The sequence below is a fragment of the Macrobrachium nipponense genome, chromosome 38, assembly GCF_015104395.2.
Source record: "Macrobrachium nipponense isolate FS-2020 chromosome 38, ASM1510439v2, whole genome shotgun sequence".
NCBI classification, from domain to species: Eukaryota; Metazoa; Arthropoda; class Malacostraca; order Decapoda; family Palaemonidae; genus Macrobrachium; species Macrobrachium nipponense.
The window spans coordinates 18,818,712-18,839,304 of NC_061098.1; the positions used below are offsets into that span (position 1 = coordinate 18,818,712).

Here is a 20,593-nt window from a genome sequence, read left to right on the forward strand (position 1 = left end):
CACGAGTGGAAAACTTCGAACGATGATCGTCAGTCGGAGATTTCTGGACGTTCACGACCTCTTGACAAAGACGCCGGCCGCCTGTGCGACAACTCACGTCTTTGTCATGCCCGTCTCTCCTAGACACTCTCTCAAAAGGAACGCTTTCACGTTCTCGAATGAGTCGGCTGCTAGAAGGTGACGAAGAGGCCGAAGAACGAGGAGAAGGAGCCAGGGTCTGCCTGGTTCTCTTGACAGGCAGCCACCAGAACTTCCTCCGACGACAGGGTTCTGTCTCTCTCTTTGCAAAATAGGACGCCAACTGTTTTTGCATATCCATCAGTATCTCCCTTGACGGAGAAAATTCTTGATCAGAAGGACTAATCCTGTGAGAGGAAGACGGGCGAGGGAATGCCCTCTCCTTTGTCTCAGGGGCAAATTTAGAGCGACTTGGGCGCTCAAAAGCGTCCTCCTCCGATGAAGTCTTGGTCCTTTTCTGTGGTAGGAAGGCTTCAAAATATTCAGGTGACGAATGAAAAGAAGGTTGAGAAGGAGGACGTGAAGCGTCCTCTTCTCTAAAACCTCTCTTAAGAGGGCGACAAGGACGACGGCCGCCTGTGCAACGTCTTGCGCCCTTGCCGCTCTCCTCGCGAGAGGCTCTCCGAGAGCTCCAACCCCGGTGAGGGGAGGACGCCTCGGAGGATGAGAAACATTCTTTAAGGATTCGTGCCCGCGCACGATCCTTGGCAGTCTGGGAAGCGTCCACAGGTTCTGCCGAAGGGACGTCAGACCGGCTTTTAGTTCCCGTAACCCTCCTTCGGCTTTCGACTTGCCCACTCCCTAAGTCCTGGGAGTCCAACAGAGGTCTAGACCTGGAGGCATTATGGGACCGATCTGACGCCCCCTCCACAACACTAGATGCACCAACACTTTCATTGCACTTCAAAATGATATTGTTAGAATACAATAAAGTTTTGTACATACTTACCTGGCAGATATATACTTAGCTTATGTCTCTGACGTCCGACAGAAATTCGAATTTCGCGGCACACGCTGCAGGTAGGTCAGGTGATCTACCCCCCTGCCGCTGGGTGGCAGGAATAGGAACCGTTCCGTTCTAGAACCAGATTTTCTCTTCCACCTGTCTCCTGAGGGGAGGCTGGGTGGGCCATTCAGTATATATCTGCGGGTAAGTATGTACAAAAACTTTATTGTATTTTAACAATATCATTTTTGTACATGCAACTTCCCCGGCAGATATATACTTAGCTGATTGACACCCTTGGTGGTGGGTAAGAGACAACTATTTACTGAATAGACAGGTAAACAACATACGTTGTAGGTAATAAATAAATAAACCTTGGTTTCCTACTTGTTCAGGCGGAAGATTCCATGGCTAATGCCTAGGAATCTGCTTCGCCTCAAGAGCCTCAGCGAGGATGTGACCTATGGCTAAGAGTTCTTGTGGTCTGTCGATGGGGTCTTATCCATTTACTCGACAGAGCCTCTTACATGACAATATCCCTATGCCTAGTGGCATAATTAAGGAGCACAACACCGATCCCGATCACCTGATCTAACACGAGGGTGTGCTTAAGTTGAAAAGAGATTTTCCCAAATCCTTTCAAACAACCCCAAAGAAAAAAAAAACACGACGTTAAACTAAATTAACTCACTAGTTAAGGATCAGTATCGCTCCCTATCCAAGCAATGTATCCGCAGACACGTATCAACCAAGAGAAGAAGGATCTCTCGTAGGTTATCTTGACATCCTTCGGATATGGGAAGTCAACACAGAGTTGCATCTCCCGTATGTGACAGCTAATATGTCCTTATGACATATTGTTAAGGAAAGAACAAGAATACAGAAAAGCTCGCACTTCATGCGCTTTTAATTCTCAGCTGTTTGAAGGAATCATCAATGCACTTGTCAAGTGCTTAGGAGATCACATTGTCTCAAAGAAGGCCAGGGCATTCTTTGATATAGATCTCTTCTGGGTGAAGCCTGGAGCCTGGCTATCGCCTCGCGCCTGGCTGGAGCCTTGCGCCTGCTGGAGCCTCTGCGCCTCGGCGCCATGGTGGCGGCTGATGGCTCTCCTCCGGCTAGCGCCTCGCGCCTGCTGGAGCCTTGCGTCTGCTGGCGCCTTGCGCCTGGAGCTTGGCAGAAGACTTCATGATTACTGTCTATGAGTCTGCATGCCTCAAGAGTTTCAGCGAGGTAGGGACCTATGACTGACAAACCCTTCTGGATCATGTCAATGGGGACTAGCCCGCTTACACGACAGAGCCTTCTCGGATCGTGCCAATGGGGGCTGACCCACTTACATGGCAGAGCCTTACCTGTATCATATCAATGGGGACTAGCCCTCTTACATGACAGAGCTTTAGGTTTCTCTTTACTGGAAGGAGCCTTGCGCCTGGATGGATCCTCAATCCTGACTGGAGCCTAGCCTTGAAGGAGCCTGGCACCTGGATGGCGCCTGGCTGGCTTCTAGAGCCTGGCTGGCTTCTAGAGCCTGGCTGGCTCCTAGAGCCTGGCTGCTCCTAGAGCCTGGCTGGCTCCTAGAGCCTGGCTGGCCTCCTAGAGCCTGGCTGGCTCCTAGAGCCTGGCTGGCGCCTCGCACCTGGCTTGGTCCTCCACACTTGCCTGGAGCTTCGAGCTTGGAAGAGTCTCTAGGCTGTCTGGCGATGTCCACATCGGACACTCTTATATCTGTCCCCCCCCCCCCCCCCCCCCCCCCCCCCCCCCCCCGATTTGTTCAGCCTCGTCCGGCGCATTTCGCGCCAGGTGGATGGAGGCCCGCTCCTTCTCAGTTATCGGCCATGACAGAGTTCCTTGGAAACTGTCCGACTCTGGCGTTTTTTCGCCTGTTATTGGCAGGGTTTGGCCCTGGCTGGCGCTACATTGTCCGAGAGTCCTGAACAACCACATAGTTATCAGGAGACTGGAGAAGGGTGGAAGAAATTCTTCCCCTTTGAGCTTTTGGCCCCTGGCAAGGGGAGGTGATTTTAGTCAGCTACACCCAGTAGACGCAGGATATCTAACAATACGAGAGAGAAGAGTCTTCCTCCGAGGAGGATCCTTCGTGAACACTTCTTTTGCTAACGAGATCTCTTCTTACATGTTGATGAGGTTCCTCGTTGCAGAATCTTCCCTATCCTTGCCCGAAGGAAGGGAAGGAGTCTGGAAGTCGAAGGAGAGACTGAGCTGAAATTGGGGAGGAACGGACCCTGATTTCTAGCTATTATTGTATTCTTCTGAATACCTTCTGGGAAGCATTTTGAGCCTCATCGCACCCGAAGACTCTGTAGGCAAACGTTTAAACCATCTCTTCTTCTGTAGATGAAAATGTAAGTACCCTGCCTGGCAACTAAATTCTATCTGAAAGCGTTGCGTCAGGAATAGAGGGATTTAGTTCTTTTGCCAGACATACTATGCTGGCAAGAACCCATTGCCGAGTCTCCATTGAATCTGATGCGAGATTCCAATGCACAAAAAATTCACGTTGTCTCTTGGTAGTTTAGGGCTAAGAGAAACAAAGAATTCCTCATAAACTCCTCAAAGAAGTTTGATGAGGCAGCAGTCCATTTTGTCGGAGGAACACGGAATCTGTGGCCACAAAAAAAAAATTCCATTCGAAGTACATGATATCCCTACTCTTTGTCGTTATTGCGGTATCGTATAGATCCCGAAGATCTTAATCCTCTGTTATCTCTAATTCCCCTTGTGAGACAAGAGTATAGCCTTTTACTGCGTTCTTTGATAGCAGATATATACATAGGTGATTCTTCCCTCTGAAAGTGAAGAAAAAACCTCGCTATGTGGTTCACAGAGGTATCGGAAGAGGACAGTTTCCTCATTCCATCTAGCACGATCTGCAGCAATTCTATGTCTTAGCCATGACTATTGTCATTTACCTTGAAAAATCATCTCATTCATGTCCACTTTCTGGTCAGTCTGCACGTGGAAAGACTCAGAGTGGAGAGGTTTTTCAGGTCTATTTATAATAGATTCTGATAGAATATCCAGATACTCTTGGAAAAGCCTTACGAAACATGCTGTGAGAAGAACGTGACTTCTGTGAATCCAACCTCTCTAAGGCCAAAATGAGGCATTCATCCTCTCTTTCTTTGACGCCCATTTATCTTAATATCTGTTAAGAATTATAACTAGGGGAAAAAAGACTAAAGTTTATTCCCCTTCTTTAAATTAAAGATGTCGTATATTGCTACCTCTCTTGGTTCGAGGAAAGGAAGCAGTCTATAGGAAGCCTGTTCGTCTTCTACCTTGCGAAGAGATCTATGAAGACTTTCCGCAGGTTCTCAAAACTCTTTTCAATAAATGTTAGACATACGTTAACAGTTATTATCTTCGATCGAGAAGGTTTCTCACGGACATGCAAAATCTTGCATCGAACCTTTAGGATCGTTACGTTCCGTGTCTGTTCCCAAATAGGTTCTCTTTGTTAACGCGAACAGGGGCGAAAAAAGAGATTCTCGATGCTCTTTGCGATATGAGAGTCGTGGAATTGGCCTAAGTGATTAAAAAAAATCATTTCATCATTCTTGTAAGCGACCCCTTTCCGATTATTAAATGGGTAACGAAATCAGGAACGAATCTTGCCGTTACCGAGCCTCCGAGAGGCTACTGGTTTGTTTGTTTGTTTGTATGGTGTTTTTACGTGACTTCCGAACCACGTCGAGAGTGAACTTCTATCACAGAAATCCACATCTCTCACTCCTCAATGGAATGGCCGAGAATCGAACCCGCGACACCGAGGTGAGAAGCAAACACCAAACCAACCACTACTGGACTCTTAGGTTAATAACTCGCTAAAAACGAGAAAATATCTTGGATGGTACTTCTGGCGCATTGCGCCAGGCTGGCGCTTCTGGCGCAATTTGCGCCAGGCTGGCGCTTCTGACGCTTTGCGCAGGCTGGCGCTTCCTTCTAGTTCTTTTAAGGTTATGTGCCAGAACATCTGTGCCCTTATGGTACCCGACATCCTTCACGTGTTAATTAATTCCGTTCTTAGTAGGAAAAACTTTTATATACGTAGTATAGTCCATTCAGGGAAACAACTTCTGCCACTAAGAGAATGTCCCATCCGACTCACCCATCTTTCTCTTGAGCAATATTCCGATTCTAAAAAGGTTGTGTGCGTTTCTCGAAAGGATGAGAGAATTATATTATTTCGTGCTCTGCCGTATTAGACTCCTTATAATACTGTCACACGTTGTGGTAAACAGCATTAATCTAGGAAACCTTTGTAAGGATACTAGGGAATTCTGTAGTTAACCTCGGTAATGAGCATAAGACTTGACCATACCGTAGTCTTAAAGTGAATTCTCTTCTACTACATTCATCTCTCACTAAGCATGTACTCTAATAAGCCATGCTTTCGTAAGCATGAGAGCATCATATATATAGAGTTCCACTGCGTTTAGAATCCTTTAATAATGTTACCTACGGTAAACAGCATTGAAAGGTTGTAATATCTTTCTTATTGAAAGCTTCTTTTAGCAAAAGGCAGACAATATTTTATTTTATGTTTGCTTAACTATCCCCCTCAATCCGAGGCTAAAACCGCGATTGTAGGGGAGAGACACGGTTAGTTATTCCATCCCGCAGGAGAGAGACATGTAACCAACCACTCTGACCGACACCTACATGTACTGCGTTTGGTCTCTAAGGCGCGATAGCAGTCTCGTTAGCCGTCCTGGCCTTACTCTTCAGAGTTGCCAGCTACTCCATTAACTAAAGGAATCTTACAAAATTATCGAACTTCAGGAAGTTCTTATTAATGCATATTTAAGCGAAACAAGACTTCGATAAATCTAGAAGCTAAGTAGGTGTTGTCTTAACAATCCCTTTAAGCGTAGTCCTTCCTAGGAAATTCCTGGAAGGATACTGATAATTGAGTGCTCTACAAAGAAGTAACTACGGTATGTGTGATTTGCCGTATCGTATTCTCATACAGCAGTATTACTCAACTACCTTCTTTCCCTGCCAGAGGCAGATAAAAGGAAAATTTTTATGTCTTCGTTCTTTTCGTTAATAGAATGATAGAAAGAGTATATATATCTCCTTAAGGAAGGAAGTTAATCCAGGAACTCTTTAATTAAATCTTCGTGATTTCCTCATAAATCGCGGAAGAGACAGAATTCCTGTTCGTCTGTAGGGTTTACGGAAGGAAGTAGATATTTCTCCTATCCGCCATCATACCCAAACGTCGATGAGATTCTTATAAGAAAAACTCCCAAAGCGCTTGCCTCTTCATAACGAGGGAAGAGCATGAATGAAGGAAGTGTGTCCGCATTACTCAAAGAGGAGCCTCGCGACTGACCTCTCTCTCTTAAGAAGATTTGGAATATTCTGGCGCCTGGCTCCTTGCGCCTAGCGCCTGGATAGTTCCGCGCGCCTGAATGTTCCGCACAGCTAGAAAGGAGACTCGCTCCTGGAACGTTCGCTTGTGTGGGGAAGGTCCCGTGCACCCTGATAGTTCCGAGCGCCTACTAGACCCCTTTTAGAAAGAGCCTCTTGCCCGGAAACGTTCAATGGAAGGATCGTTCTGATTGCCACTGTACTATAAGGCTCCTTGCTCTAGCCGTCTGTTTTTCTGTTGCAATTTGCGCCACGGCTGGCGCTTCGTCTCTTTGAAGGCGCCTTGCGCCAAGAAAGAAAAAATTTTCTAGAACGCGGCTCGCGCTCAGTTGCTAGCAAGCTCCGCGTTTGGTTGTAGGAACGCGGCTCGCGCTAGTCTGTTTTCTGGAACGCGGCTCGCTGCTGGCTGTTGGAACGTGGCTCACGCTAGCTTGCTGGAACGCGGCCTTCCTAAGTTCCTGGCTGGCTCTTGCTCAGTGTTCTCTTAGTTTTCAGAGAAACGCGCTAGATCATCAAAACATATACATTCTTTCGTCTTTTCGGATGTAAGATGAAGAGACGCACTTTTTAAGGATGCCTTTTCAATGGCTATCCTTGGCAGTCTGGGACGCTCTACAGAACCTGCCGAGGGGACGCCTGACCGGTGGGGATTCTCTGAAACCCCCTTACGGCTTTCGACATTCCTTCTCCCCTGGGCTTGGGAGCTTGAAAGAGGTCTAGGCCTGGGAGCGAGACAGAGCCGATCAGACGCACCCTCCACTGCAATGGGGAACACTAGTAATCACTTCTTACCTTTCAATAGCTCGCATTTTGAGCCACAATCCTTGTCTTCAAATTGCAATTATGAATTTGAAGTTTCTGCGAAGTAAGAAGGTGATGAGGGATGCAAAACTACTAGTACTTGTTAATACTCTAATTGCTCGTTAGTACGAGTTTCTAAAAAACTTTTAAAAGAAACGTATCTAGGTTACATGCTTTACTGACTCCCTCCCAAAGTAGGAAGTCAGTATATTTCCTCAATCAATTCTAACACTTATTACACCATATTAATGAATAAATATTATTTCCCTTTCTTGCAAACTATGTGAGTGTCTACCGAAAATTTCGGTAGTTACACGTCATATATTCTTCGAAATTTTCGAAGCCAAATTCATTAAAAAGTTAATAAAAGCGTATGCCGAACCAAAGACCCAGTACTTCCCTGCAAAAGACAGCCCAGAAGATCGATGGCGATGAAAAACGAAAATCAAGTCAGGAGGTAGCAACAACATATGTTGACACTACCGCGACAGAGAAAATCTGGTTCTAGAACGAGAACGGTTCCTATTCCTGCCACCCAGCGGCAGGGGGTAGATCACCTGACCTACCTGCAGCGTGTGCCGCGAAATTCGAATTTCTGTCGGACTCAGAGACCATAAGCTAAGTATATATCTGCCGGGGAAGTTGCATGTACAAAAACATACGATTGTAGCGCGAGCACTTTTGACTCCCAGGGCACGAATCGACTCCATGATCGTAGAGAGCACGTTTTCCTTCTGTAGTTACACCTCCTGATTGCCCGAAGACAACACTACAGGGTTAGGTTCAATCAAAATCTACAGGGGCGGGGGGTCGATGGTGATACAATATTACCTGACTTCTATTCATAGAAGCACTCCTGGAGGAAGACCTCCTGATTCTATCACGCTCAAGCTTTCTATAAAGAATCGTACGCCTTCCACTCAAGATCTGTCAATTCCTCACACTTGATGCATCTATCGTTCAACAAACACACATGACCTCGACATTTAGTGCACACAGAGTGAAGATCTACCGAAGCTTTCGGTAGCCTCACCTTACATCTTGCACACCACACACCCTGAAACTAGTAGAACTAGATCCAGACATCTTATTAAAGAAAAGTCAAAGCCAAAATCCAAATCAAACCACTATCGCGTATGCCAAGCCAACAATCCAGTCCAAAAAACCAAACCAAAATTCAATCAGGATACTCAAGGCAAATAAGAAGTTTTCAAAATCCTAGGCGGAGGTAATGGAAACAGGTGTTTACACTACCGGCGACAGAGAAAAATCTGAATAGAAAATGGGAATGGTTCCTGATATCCGCCTCCCAGCGGCGGGAATGGGTACTAACCACCTGGCTGCCCACTGCGTGTGCCGGGAGTTTTGAAATTCTGTCGGACTTTGGAGAATACAGCTATATATATATCTGTCAGGTAAGTTTCATGAACAAAACATATTTTGCTAGTAAGCAGAAAAGGAAAAACTCTTCTATGAAAAGGGAATGTTAATAAATGCGATTGGGCACTGTACTAGACTTAAGGAGTGTTAAGATCTGTCAGTAATGAAATCTGAATTATCTGTTATTTGAAACAACACAAGCATTCAAGATCTACTACAATCATATGGGATAGTATCACTTTTTTTTTTACCAAGATGCACAAATACTTCTTACTAAGAGACTTGTGCTGTAAACTCATAAAAATTTTGAGATAAAAACCAAAACTACAATCATTCAGTGCCATTACAGAAAAGAAAAAGAAAAATCTTGCAGAATAAAAGGTTTTTACTGACCTCATGGATGAAATTAAAATATTTGTAGCTCTAATAACTGGATCTCCATAGCCTGGTCTTTCCTCAGGCCAAAAGGCCAAAAAGGGATTATAGTTAAGCACTACAGGAACCCTGTCACTCAAGTACATGTCAAACCATGGCCCAGAAATATAGCTTGTGTGTTTGTTTGCCTAAGAAAAATAAAAAACAAACCATTTTATTTGTTAGATATAATTATCATTGTGATGCTACAAATTAAGTAAATGAAGTAAAACATGTAATACCAGCAATTATTTCATTAATTCTTAATAACAACTTCTATTAATCAAAATTAATTGGTATAATGTAAAATTCATTACCTTACAATGTCCATATCTGCATATAAACAAAACTCAACAAAAGGGAACATTATCTTAAGCCAGCAATATGACACTTATTCATTAGTGTGACCTGACTGAGGGCAGAACTGCTCTTCTTTCCTAGTTTTCACAAGTGTTCTGTGGCATTTGTTTTCCTTCTGATCAGTAGCTCAAGAAATTCTGCCAGATCTCGGGCTAGATTCCCTTGCTTTACTCAGAAAGCCATTACCAACAATACCATACCTTCCTTTAGATTTCTTTCCATTTGCTGGTCTGCTTCTCACCCACATATTCCAGAGTTGCCCTTTTGTTCCTGTGGCCAAGGCCAGTCCCATTCTCTAGATCAGGGTGTACAATGTAGATAGAATCCTGTCATCCCCTTTCGTTTCATCTTCCCCTGTCAGGGCCTTCCTTCAAAAGTTTTGGAGGGCCTGGGCATCTATCAATGTGTGGCCAATCATTTTGTTTTGTTTTGTATGGTGTTTTTACATTGCATGGAACCAGCGGTTATTCAGCAATGGGACCAACGGCTTTACATGACTTCCGAACCACGTCGAGAGTGAAATTCTATCACCAGAAATGCACATCTCACTCCTCAATGGAATGGCCGAGAATCGAACTTGCGACCACCGAGGTGGGAAGCCAACACCATATGAACCATGCCACAGAGGCACATGTGGCCAATCATGAGCACAAGCCACAGTCATACCTGGGATAGTGCAACTGTGCTATCAGACAGCAAAATCTGATTGCTTTGCTACAATCAAGCATATAGCCACCTAAAACAAGCCAGAGGAGAGAGAAGAGAAGGGGCAAGAGTGAATGAGGGTAGTCTGGATAAAGTAGCAAAAGATATTCAGCAGTGTAAAAGGCAGAATAATTCCCCCAAAAGATACTGGCTAATGTCTTTTGGCCTTCCTCCGCTCCTTGCTGAACCTCTTTTAGTGATAAGGAGACCAGGAGTATGTGATAAGGAGACCAGGAGTATGTAAGGCCCAACCCTGAAGAACAGTAAAACTGGTTCCACTGACACAAAAGGCACAGAACCTTGAACTCTACATCAGATAGAACACACATCCAGTCAGACAGAGTGCACAAACACATATTGTCAGTTTGCCACTCATCATGGCTAGAGAAAAAGTGCTGGCTTATGGCAGGAGAGTGGATAACATCGGCCACACCTCTAACTGCCAATAGTTAGTATTTCCCTGAGAACATAAAACTTACGTCAAATCCTAAGTTTTCAACTTTATCATTTATGGATTATTTTATATTTACAATTTTCAATCACTTAAAAGTATTTAACCAATATCTACAAGGAAGGACTCAAATGAACTACCTGTGTCTTTATTTTTCCTGTAAATAAGTTTTCCCAAGCCAGTTCAATAAGTACCTATCATCACTAGTTACCAGGTAAAGTAAGTGTTAAGACTTCCTTTAGATCAGCCATTTTGGTCACTGTTTTTTTAAGGCATTTGTACCTTCATCCATTTGTTATTTATGGCATAATCATCCATAATTGATTGTAAACTTTTCCTCTTGATACGAAGTTCATTTCGTTTCACAGCATGTATGTATATTTTCATGAACAGTATTTAATAAGTAATGTATGTGTTTCTTTCATGTGCAAAGAATATCCTGTATTCTAATGTACTGCTTCACTTTTTCCAAGTACATTCCTATAATAGTGTTACACAAAAATAATAATTAGAACCTTCCTATGCAAATTGCGTAAAGTTTCACTAGTCTTGATGAAAAATACAGTAGTATTTTGCTATACGTATATCTTTAATTTGTATCCACTGTATGTTAATGTTCTGAACTTTCTAGATCAATTCTACTATCATTTCATAAAGTACTACACAAATGCCTTCTTCATAGTACTTATTTGGCACTTTCTTCTTCTTTATAAATACATCTTTTTCCTTATAATTTTGTCTTTTGGTAATTGCGAGTAAGTTACTCCTTGAAGAAAAGACAAAATCTACAAATGAAAAAAAATGTAGCCTTACTCAGGATAAGCACCAGAAATCATTGGTAATGGAAGGATGGATAAAATTAAGGTGTAGCACTCTGCTTCCTCAACTTTCCAGCTTTCCTGCCAACCCAGGTTCAGCTGGCAGTTTCAGCGGCCTCTCACAAACCACTCTCTCAGCCATGTGCCCATACATTACTTGCATGGCCACCACATGGGCAACAGATCACAAGTAACTACTGCTTAGCCTGCAGGCCACATTAAAGCAGGTCAGAGCTCACTACCAAAGTTAGTTGCTCATCTGTAACCTATGTATGATGTTTCCTCACACTGGTGACCTTAAGTGACCTCATAAGCCTGCATGATTCTCTCAACTAACCCCTGGTGACTGGGAATAAATACAACCATGCACTGCCAACAAACAAATAAGACTTCTCAATTTTGGCTTCGCTCTTTCTTGAGAACACAAGGTCATCCTCCACCAAATCAGTAGACACATCATAGTTTTCAGTCAAACTGTGTGATTCATGGACTAACTACAGCCTTGCCTACCAATAGTATATAAAGCAAATGGTGGACTAAATGCAGCGTCTCGGCTTTGGTTTTATTCTTGAGAGAGAGGTTACAGTCGCCTCAATAGCTCAGTGGACCAAACAAGGTGACTAATGGACAAAGTCGAATTGTGCCTACCACTATATGGCAATCAGCAATGAAACCTCATAAAATAGCTGACAACGAATAAGCACAAATACCATAAGCTTTCATCAACACTTCCTCTCCATGAAAGAACCTTACCTTGTCCTTGAGTTTGAGCTCTGCAGTCAGATCTGACCCTGGACCAGTCTTAAACTGATTAACAATGTTTTCTGTAACTTTATACTCATCATCAGACAAGAGGGCTTTCTGTGATCGCAGGTAACGAGAACAGGTCTTCTCCAAATCTGAAAAATAAAACTTGTCAAACTTTTGGGTTTGGTGCATCATTAATTATCATGTGCAAATAATTATCTGTCCATTAATTTTGGAGTTTAAATTAATGTAATTTTTCACAACAATACAAATATCAACATTTCAAAAACAAGGCTGGAAAGGGTTTCTGCAAAAGGATCAAAATTAAACTTCATATAACAGTAGGGTTGAAAGATCCCATACGAAATGTATATTTGAAAAATAAATTTAAAAAGAAAACCAGACTAGGAAAACTGGTTAAGAAGCATTAAAATAGAAACTATGTATGTGAAATATTCAAAATATTAGGTATTTCCTATTTAGGGTTGGGAATACATAAGTTGATTTTGAAAGAGTATGGAAAGTAAAAGTAAAATATCTTGATTCTTGGAGCAACAATCTTAATTGCTTTAAAATTAATATAATAATATACTTAGTCATTTTCTGGAGAAGAAGCATTAAATCATGCTAGTAGGTGCTATTTGATTTCATAGCAATTTATACTATTTTTAAGTTTTCACTTCAATTACTATTATACAAATCAGTACTACATATTAAAAAATTTTATTTCTATGATATTTATCTGAGCTATGACAACTAAACTACTGAATATCACTGAAAACTTATGTACTGAATATAAATTAACTATAAGTATGAATACTACCTGGGATAGGAAGTCGTAATAGAGATTTCTGGAAATGCATTGTAGGCACCTTGGACTTGTGTACATACTGGTATTCCTCCTTTGTACTGGAACAACTAAAACAAACATTATGAAAAAAGCAGTCAACTCAAAGTGTCACCAAAAACATTCACATCATAAGTAATTTAATCTAACAAGACTAATTTAACACATACATATAAATATGTAATGGAAATACAGTGGTAAAAAATTCTAGAGGTGGAAGCTTACAATACAAATTTTCCCGCTTATCATTACGTATACAAAGCTACATCGTCATCAAACAAAGGAAGTACTATTACAACAATAGCAGACATTATTAACAACATACTATAATGCATTTTTTTTAATGCTGGAGTTCAATGATAAATATTTAATACAGTTAAAGTACCAGTAACTATTATCTTATCTCAGTTTAACAGAAGAGACAAATTATAATCATGGACAACAGACCACAGACAATGTCGCCTACATATAACCAACCATAAAATAAACCTACCTTGGACTTAGAGAGAGGCACCTCACCACCAAGGAGCCACCATTTTTGTGAACCTGAAAAATACAGATATAGTAAGTATTATTTTTTCAAAGAATACTAATTCAAAAATCCTGCTGCATCACTCAAGCCCTAGTTTCCCTTATTCAAATAATTCATTGGTAGATCAAAATGCGCTGTATCTAATTAGTCAATCATTATATAATTAACTTTTAATGAGGAACTGCACAACAACTGTGATATCAACTGGACAGAAGCAATCCTGCTGGTGATAAGTCTCCGCACAAACACTGGTTCAGCCCTAAAATTGTTTTTATATTTTAAAATGCAGACCCTAAAAGAGAGTCTTCTGGAACAATTTAATACTCTGGTGCACAAAAACCGAAAAGTCTCTGTTTACCTTACCTATAGAACAATGCATTGGCCTGATTTTCAATCCAGTAATAGTAGAAACTCAAAAGTGCTAACCACCTTAAGGGAACCAAGCACACAGTATATATTGGGATTACCCAGTATATACTGTGTGCTTAGGTCCCTTAGCTACTTTACTACAGCTGTCCCAACTTATCAGAAACTAATTTATCTACCATTCTAAGTAACAGATTCTATTCGTACAAAACTACCAATTGAAACATTCCAAAGGTATCCCACAGCATGTATAACCATTTCATATACTAGTAATCATAAACTAAACTGAAATTTACAAAGTATTTAATGTAAGAGATTAATCTGCAAAATAAATACCATCTAAAAAAAGTAGCTCAGCTAAATATGTACCACCAAAGGAATGCAGCTGATATGTAATGGAGTAATATATATATATCAATGTATTCATTTGATTCAGTCAAGCAGAGATGTCAAGTCAATGTGCAATTTTTCTTTAAAATCTTAAGTGCATTATGTTAGCTATGATTAACAGAAATTACAATATGGCAGCATAAGTGGCAAAATTAAGCTTTGAATACTGATAAAATCTATGTTACTGTTTAGGTCTTTGCGCTTTCCTTTGACTAGAATACCATTTCTCCTGGTGTGGATGTCTACTTCCACCGGAGATTTATCAATTTCCTAATGCTAGTATAGTATAACTTGGACCTTGTATAGCTGGTTCTCTTGTTTGTCATTTTTTTCATAAAAATTGTATTTCAACAGAGATCTTTCACATTCACAATTGATCCCTGATCTCCTTTACTCCCGAAGCAAACCAGATTCACTGAAAAGCAGCACCAGTATATGAAAGAATGATGCTAATGCACCTCACTCTCTAAAACTCCCATGTAGTACTTACATTTTCTGCAGCTCCCATTTTAAATAAAAGGACAGTACAGTATATAGTTGTAGTATCATTAGCCAATCATATGAGCTGTACTGCATATAATGTACAGTTAGCCCAAGAATAATGAATAAAAAGACAACAAAATCAATCTCTCTCTCTCTCTCAAAAAAGTATATGTACAGTAATATTTAATTCTAATAAATTGGAAATCTCTGTGCATTAACTTGAAGGCTATAATGTGGCGGGATCACAAGCTTAAAAAACATAAACCTAATCACTCCACCTGCCCAACTCACCAAGTCACACTTCCTCTTTATACTACAGCATACAAGCAAGACATTGACCTAGCCCTACTATATCCACACAAACAAAAAAACATAGACAAAAACACATGTACGTACTTACCAACTCCAGATACTCCAGGGCTATGCTGTGCTGTCCGCCGGTCAAGGTTGCTGAAACGCTAACAACAACCACCAAGAGCCACAACCCAACAACACAACACCCAAAGGACTGCAACCCAACAACTTAACAATAACAACCAAGGAACACAACACAACTCAACAAGACAGCAAACAACCAAGGAACACAACCACAACCTAACAACACAGCAAACAACCAAGGAACACAACCTCACATATAACAACAAAAACTCAACAACACAACTAAGCAAATAACACTAACTTGATAACAACCAAATAACAAACTAAAACACACAACTAAGCTGAATATCAATACCTTCACTAAAATGCTGCCAACACTACTGTCTCTCACAGCTTCTGACTAAGACCCACTAAAGACTCACTCAAAACACAGAACTCTAAACTCCAACAGCACCAGCAGACAGCTCAGAACTCACCCACAGCAATCCAATTGTTAACCATCCAACCACCAATTACCCCCACTCTCTCTCTCTCTCTCTCTCTCTCTCTCTCTCTCTCTCTCTCTCTCTCTCTCTCTCTCTCTCTCTCACACAGACGTTGTCAAATGGAACTTCATAACTCCTCCATAATATCCCCATGTGGACAGTTATACACAGTTCAATCTTGGCTTTCCACATCCACTCTTTACAGAGCATTCATTCAAATTATTGCGATCTTGTGCAATTTTGGTAATATACTATAGTAAATGGCAGAAATGAAAGCAGCATGATAAATTGCACAGTGCAGACAGGGGAACTGCAAATGATTGAGGGTTTACTGTAGTATATCACTTTGAATTCAAAAGGGAAAAGTACTGTCAAGAAAATATTTTTCTAGGGAACAGCCAGGTCTCTTTCTATTCAAGAAAATTGTAAATGCAACGAAAAAATTAAAGAAAACTTACATGAGGCAGCAATTTGTTCATATCTCTGCATTTTGTAATCAACATCTTTCCTTTGGGATTGAGATGCAACCAGCCTGAAATAAAAAGAAAATATGCATAGCTATAATTTCTACAGTAAATTGTATTTTTTCCTAAATATAAAAACCAGAATTCTCCTACACAATCTGGCACCGAGATGCAAGATTAATAAGGCTCTAAGCCAGGGTGCTAGGTGTTTGTACCCGCACTCTAAGAATCATCAACTCTGGAGAACCAAGAGCTGCCTGAAAAATATGGGAAAAAAATGACAAATATTTGGGTCAGTTATAAAATGATTGGTTCAGATGACAGCTTAACCACTGGCCTGCCACCTTTTGTTAAAAAGGAGAGTAGATGGAGCCAATCTTCTATAGTAAAGCTCAAAGTTAGGATGATCAACTGTGGTGCCTCCTTGCCTATACCTAGCTAATAGGTATAGGTAATATATAGGGTAAAAAACCGCATGGTACAGGGGTGGACCATGTACGATCAATGTGTACAACCCCAAAAAAAGTACATTATAACGCGTCCTGACATCGGAGATGGGCATCAGACGCGACTTGTTGTGGTGAGAAACGGAGAGCTAAAGACCTCTACTCTCCGGTGTCAGGACGCGTTATACCTAATGTACTTTTCTTGGGGGTTGTACACATTGATCGTACATGGTCCACCCCTGTACCATGCGGTTTTTTACCCTAAATACCTAACTTCAGGTCCCACTAGGGCCTTACATTAGGGGAAACAACTGAGTGGACTACCTGATCCAGTCTTGCCCTCTTGTTGATCCACCCTACGAAAAAGTACTTTTGCTCACTTCGAAAGGAGATTAGAGGTCTCGAGGTGTTGCTCCCACCACCGAATGCTCATGACTGGTACCCATCTCCAGTGTCAGGACGTGTTAAAGTACTTTTTCAGAGGGTGGATCAACAAGCGGTGAAAACTGGATCAGCTAGTCCAGTCGGTTGTTTCCCCTAGCTGAATTCATTAAAAACCTAGGTAACCCTACATTAAAAACCAACAGAAAAACCTTATCTTATCATTTAGTAGCTAGCTAGTATAGAATAAAAGAATACCACACATTGTAAATAGTACTTACTAGGCTACTTAGCCTAAATATTAACCTAAGAGGCTTAATAGCAAAGCAGGGGGGGGGGGGGGGGGGGGGGGGGGGGGGGGGGGGGGGGGGGGGGGGGGGGGGGGGGGGGGGGGGGGGGGGGGGGGGGGGGGGGGGGGGGGGGCTGGGGGGGGGGGGGGGGCTAGTCAAGCACGGATTAGATTAGAATAGGCCTAACCCTAGAAATAGTAAATGAGGTCCAAATTTTTATACAGAGTTAAATTTAACAAAATGATCAAGTCAAGGAACTAGTATGCATGAAAGTGGCTTTAATCTAAGATACTACTAGGTAGTAGCTAGTAGTAGTACCTAGCTACTAAACTACTAGGCTACAATAGGCATAACCTCACAGCCCACCGGTGGATATCAAGAGAATATAGCTATTACTATAAACCCATCTCAGAATCACAAGATTTATTGGCGTAACCTCAATACATTTTCCTGTCGGTAAAGCTACGTTATTCATTTAATACCATAAATTAATGAAAATATTTTATAAAATATTTCGCCATTTCACATACCGTTTTTAGCCGAAAACTTTCTTTTCACTGTCCAGGGTTCAGGGTACCTACAGATATCCTTTAGACTTCAGCTTTGCAACGGCACCTCAGGTGCTCGTGCGGTATTTTCACAGTTTAGAAATTTCTTTTATTTTCTAGTTTTTCTTTACAAATTAAGTAAGATTTCTTTTTTACTTTTCACATTACTTTTATGGAATAATAAAAAATTCATATAGTTGATGTAATTCAATTGCTTCATTTTTTGCTTCTCTGTGACCTTGATAAATAAAAAAAATATCATACCACCCTCGTAATTGGCATCGGTTCCTGTAAGTTTGTTTTGTTTTGCATTTAGACCATTCATTTTTTCCCTCAAACTATTACTTCTAAACTGCAAAATTAAATAACATTCGGAAATACTATAAAAATGAAAGATCGTAATCAACAATAATGCGACATGGGACAAATTTATTCCAAAACCGTTGAGGAAATTATAAACAATAACCATACGTGCTTTATCTAATAAAATGTTTTTCGACTTGTTTTCCAACCGTAGTAGGTTGTACGCTTCCTTCTATTAAATTCGTAAGTTTATTAATGATATCCACGATTTTCTTTTTAAGCAAATAATAAGTTGCAAAGATTAGACGTGATTATCAAGGATATTACCTCTTTTATTTCGGCACAAGCCCGTTGGGGATGACCGTAAAAACGTAAACAAATGACCATAGATATCATGAGATTATGACCCCCAAGAAATATCAGTCCTAGATAACGACCACCAACATCTAGGAAATATCCTTTATTTCTTCTGCTGACGAACTACCCATACTACTTCTACGTTAATCGCCTACATTCTGTTTTATGATAGGTAGTACGATTGGCAGAGACAGCGGCCATGCAATAAAGGAAACATATCGAGATGGTCGTCTGCATGACGGATCGACCTGCAAACTTCCACAAGGCAGGTGTTTTCCCAGCAGTTGGCCCAGCAGTCCCGGGCTTCAGATCACCTGTGCAAATTGTCCGTCACCTGCCGTGGAACAGGTTGACCATCTTTGTGGACTTTGACCCGAAGTTTGCCTCGATATCTTTACGTCATATAGTGTTAAGTGAACGTTTTACAATTAATTTTAATACATTCTGTCATGTAGTCTTTTTCAATATAGTAGACAGTAACATTGCACATTTCATACAGTAACTGATAACCGAGGTTGGAGTTGCCAATCAAACGTTACGAATTTACATATAAACCGGCCAAGGTCGGAATTAGGTAGCCGATAAATGGTTAATTTTGTATAGTCTGTTTCTCTCCTAATTCATTCCATTTTCCCAATGTGAATACGTTTACAGAAGCAAATTTAGGAGCTTTGGAAATGTTGTTTCCTTCCCTGAGCTAATGAGAGGATAAATAATGTAACCCTCACAAATCACAAATGACTTATTTGAGAGGTCTCAAGAAGATGCGGGGCTACAGGCCACCAAAGTAGCAACAGTTGTTAGCTCTGGACAGAAAATAGCAATCAAGATTATAATTATTATTATTATTATTAATGCTCACAAAGCAAGGCGATCTTTATATAGTATCTTGACTGCCCATTTTCCCTTCCACTGAGCCAAACTTATATATACGGATAGTTAAGGATCAAAATGCTTTTAAAGAAAACGTCGACGAAAATATTTTCTCTGAATGTATAGCGTAAACTTTAAGAACAACAATCAACTTCTTTGCTAGACTGTTAATGAATTTACCTAAATAAAATAACGCACTGGTTCAGCAATTAGAGGATGGAATAAGTGACTACTACCACCTGATGTTTCCAGTTAGTAGCACCGCTAATTATAGTTTCCAGTTGACGTAAATAATATGGCGAATGGTCCTTAACATCCAGCATAATCAAGAGACTCATGCATGTTAGGATAAGAGGCGAATGGCCCAGTGTGTGAAGAGAGAGAGAGAGAGAGAGAGATTTTTTTTGTTTTAATCAATTTATTGCGCCCATTGGCGTCAGACATTGAGTACATGGTAATACAGTAATATTGTTTCATCTACATTGTAATTAAGTTATGCCTAAAGAAAAAAAAAATAGTAAAAAAATAAAGTATATACAGACATTTAAGTACATATCAAAACAGTATTGTTTACATCTACAGCACATAATGAGGGTTACACAAGGAATACAAAATAAAGTATAGACAGATATTTAGTACATATTAAAATAATATTGCTCATTTCTATATATCAAAGGTTATACAATGAATTCATATGGAATACAAATTAAATTTAGTTTGATTTCGTAGGTAGGTTGTACCTATCTTTAATCAGTATTACATAACAGCTGATTATTCAGTATCCACCAAAGTGAGGATGGCGCATGAGGATCTCATCGAGCAAATTATTATCTGTCAATAATAATTTTTTACATATATCAACTACTGTGAGGTCTTTGGGGTAATATGTCACTAACAAGTGGGACATTCCAGGCAATAGTGTTCCAGGGTGTTGGCGTTGGGTGCGTCACATAACCTACAGGAGGAGAAGTGAGGAACTTCATCTTGCTCAGCCACCTGAACCAAAACTGGTCGCCAACCCAGCGAAGACGCGCACAAACAACGTATTTTGACGAACCATGAGTCCTCTGCGGCGATACTTGTGTTGGTGAGGAAAGAAGTGATCATAATGCTGTATTGATACACTGGTTGCTCTCTTCGCATTACTACGATGATGAGTAGGTGAGCGAGCAGCTTGGCGCACCATTTTTCTGCAGCACAAGAGAGATGGACTGGGAGCATCAGCATCTGGAGGATCCAGCTGACAGGCAGCCTTTGCGAGATGGTCAACGGTTGTTGTTAGCAGAAGACCACGTGAAGAGGGAATCCATAGGAAGTGCACTACCAGTGAGCTCATGTTGGCCATGTCCTAGTTGTCCTAATGTATTTGTGTAACCAGGGGCTGTATGCTGGCTTATGTGATGAAAGGGC

At 41.1% G+C, this 20,593-nt stretch overlaps 2 protein-coding genes across 2 annotated transcripts in view; both read right to left on the bottom strand.

Annotated features, from left to right (window-relative positions):
• The window catches only part of LOC135209692 (carnitine O-palmitoyltransferase 2, mitochondrial-like), a 75,096-nt gene extending 59,050 nt beyond the window's left edge, over positions 1-16,046 (bottom strand). The window contains exons 1-5 of the mRNA XM_064242441.1: positions 15,980-16,046; positions 13,381-13,433; positions 12,864-12,958; positions 12,047-12,192; positions 8,939-9,108 (exon numbers count right to left, since the gene is read on the bottom strand). Of these exons, the coding sequence (XP_064098511.1) occupies positions 8,939-9,108; positions 12,047-12,192; positions 12,864-12,958; positions 13,381-13,433; positions 15,980-16,024 (509 nt within the window). The 5' untranslated portion in view covers positions 16,025-16,046. The remainder of the gene's footprint in view (positions 1-8,938; positions 9,109-12,046; positions 12,193-12,863; positions 12,959-13,380; positions 13,434-15,979) is intronic.
• The window catches only part of LOC135209479 (carnitine O-palmitoyltransferase 2, mitochondrial-like), a 74,951-nt gene that overhangs the window by 28,098 nt on the left and 26,260 nt on the right, over positions 1-20,593 (bottom strand). The gene's annotated exons all lie outside the window — the stretch shown is intronic.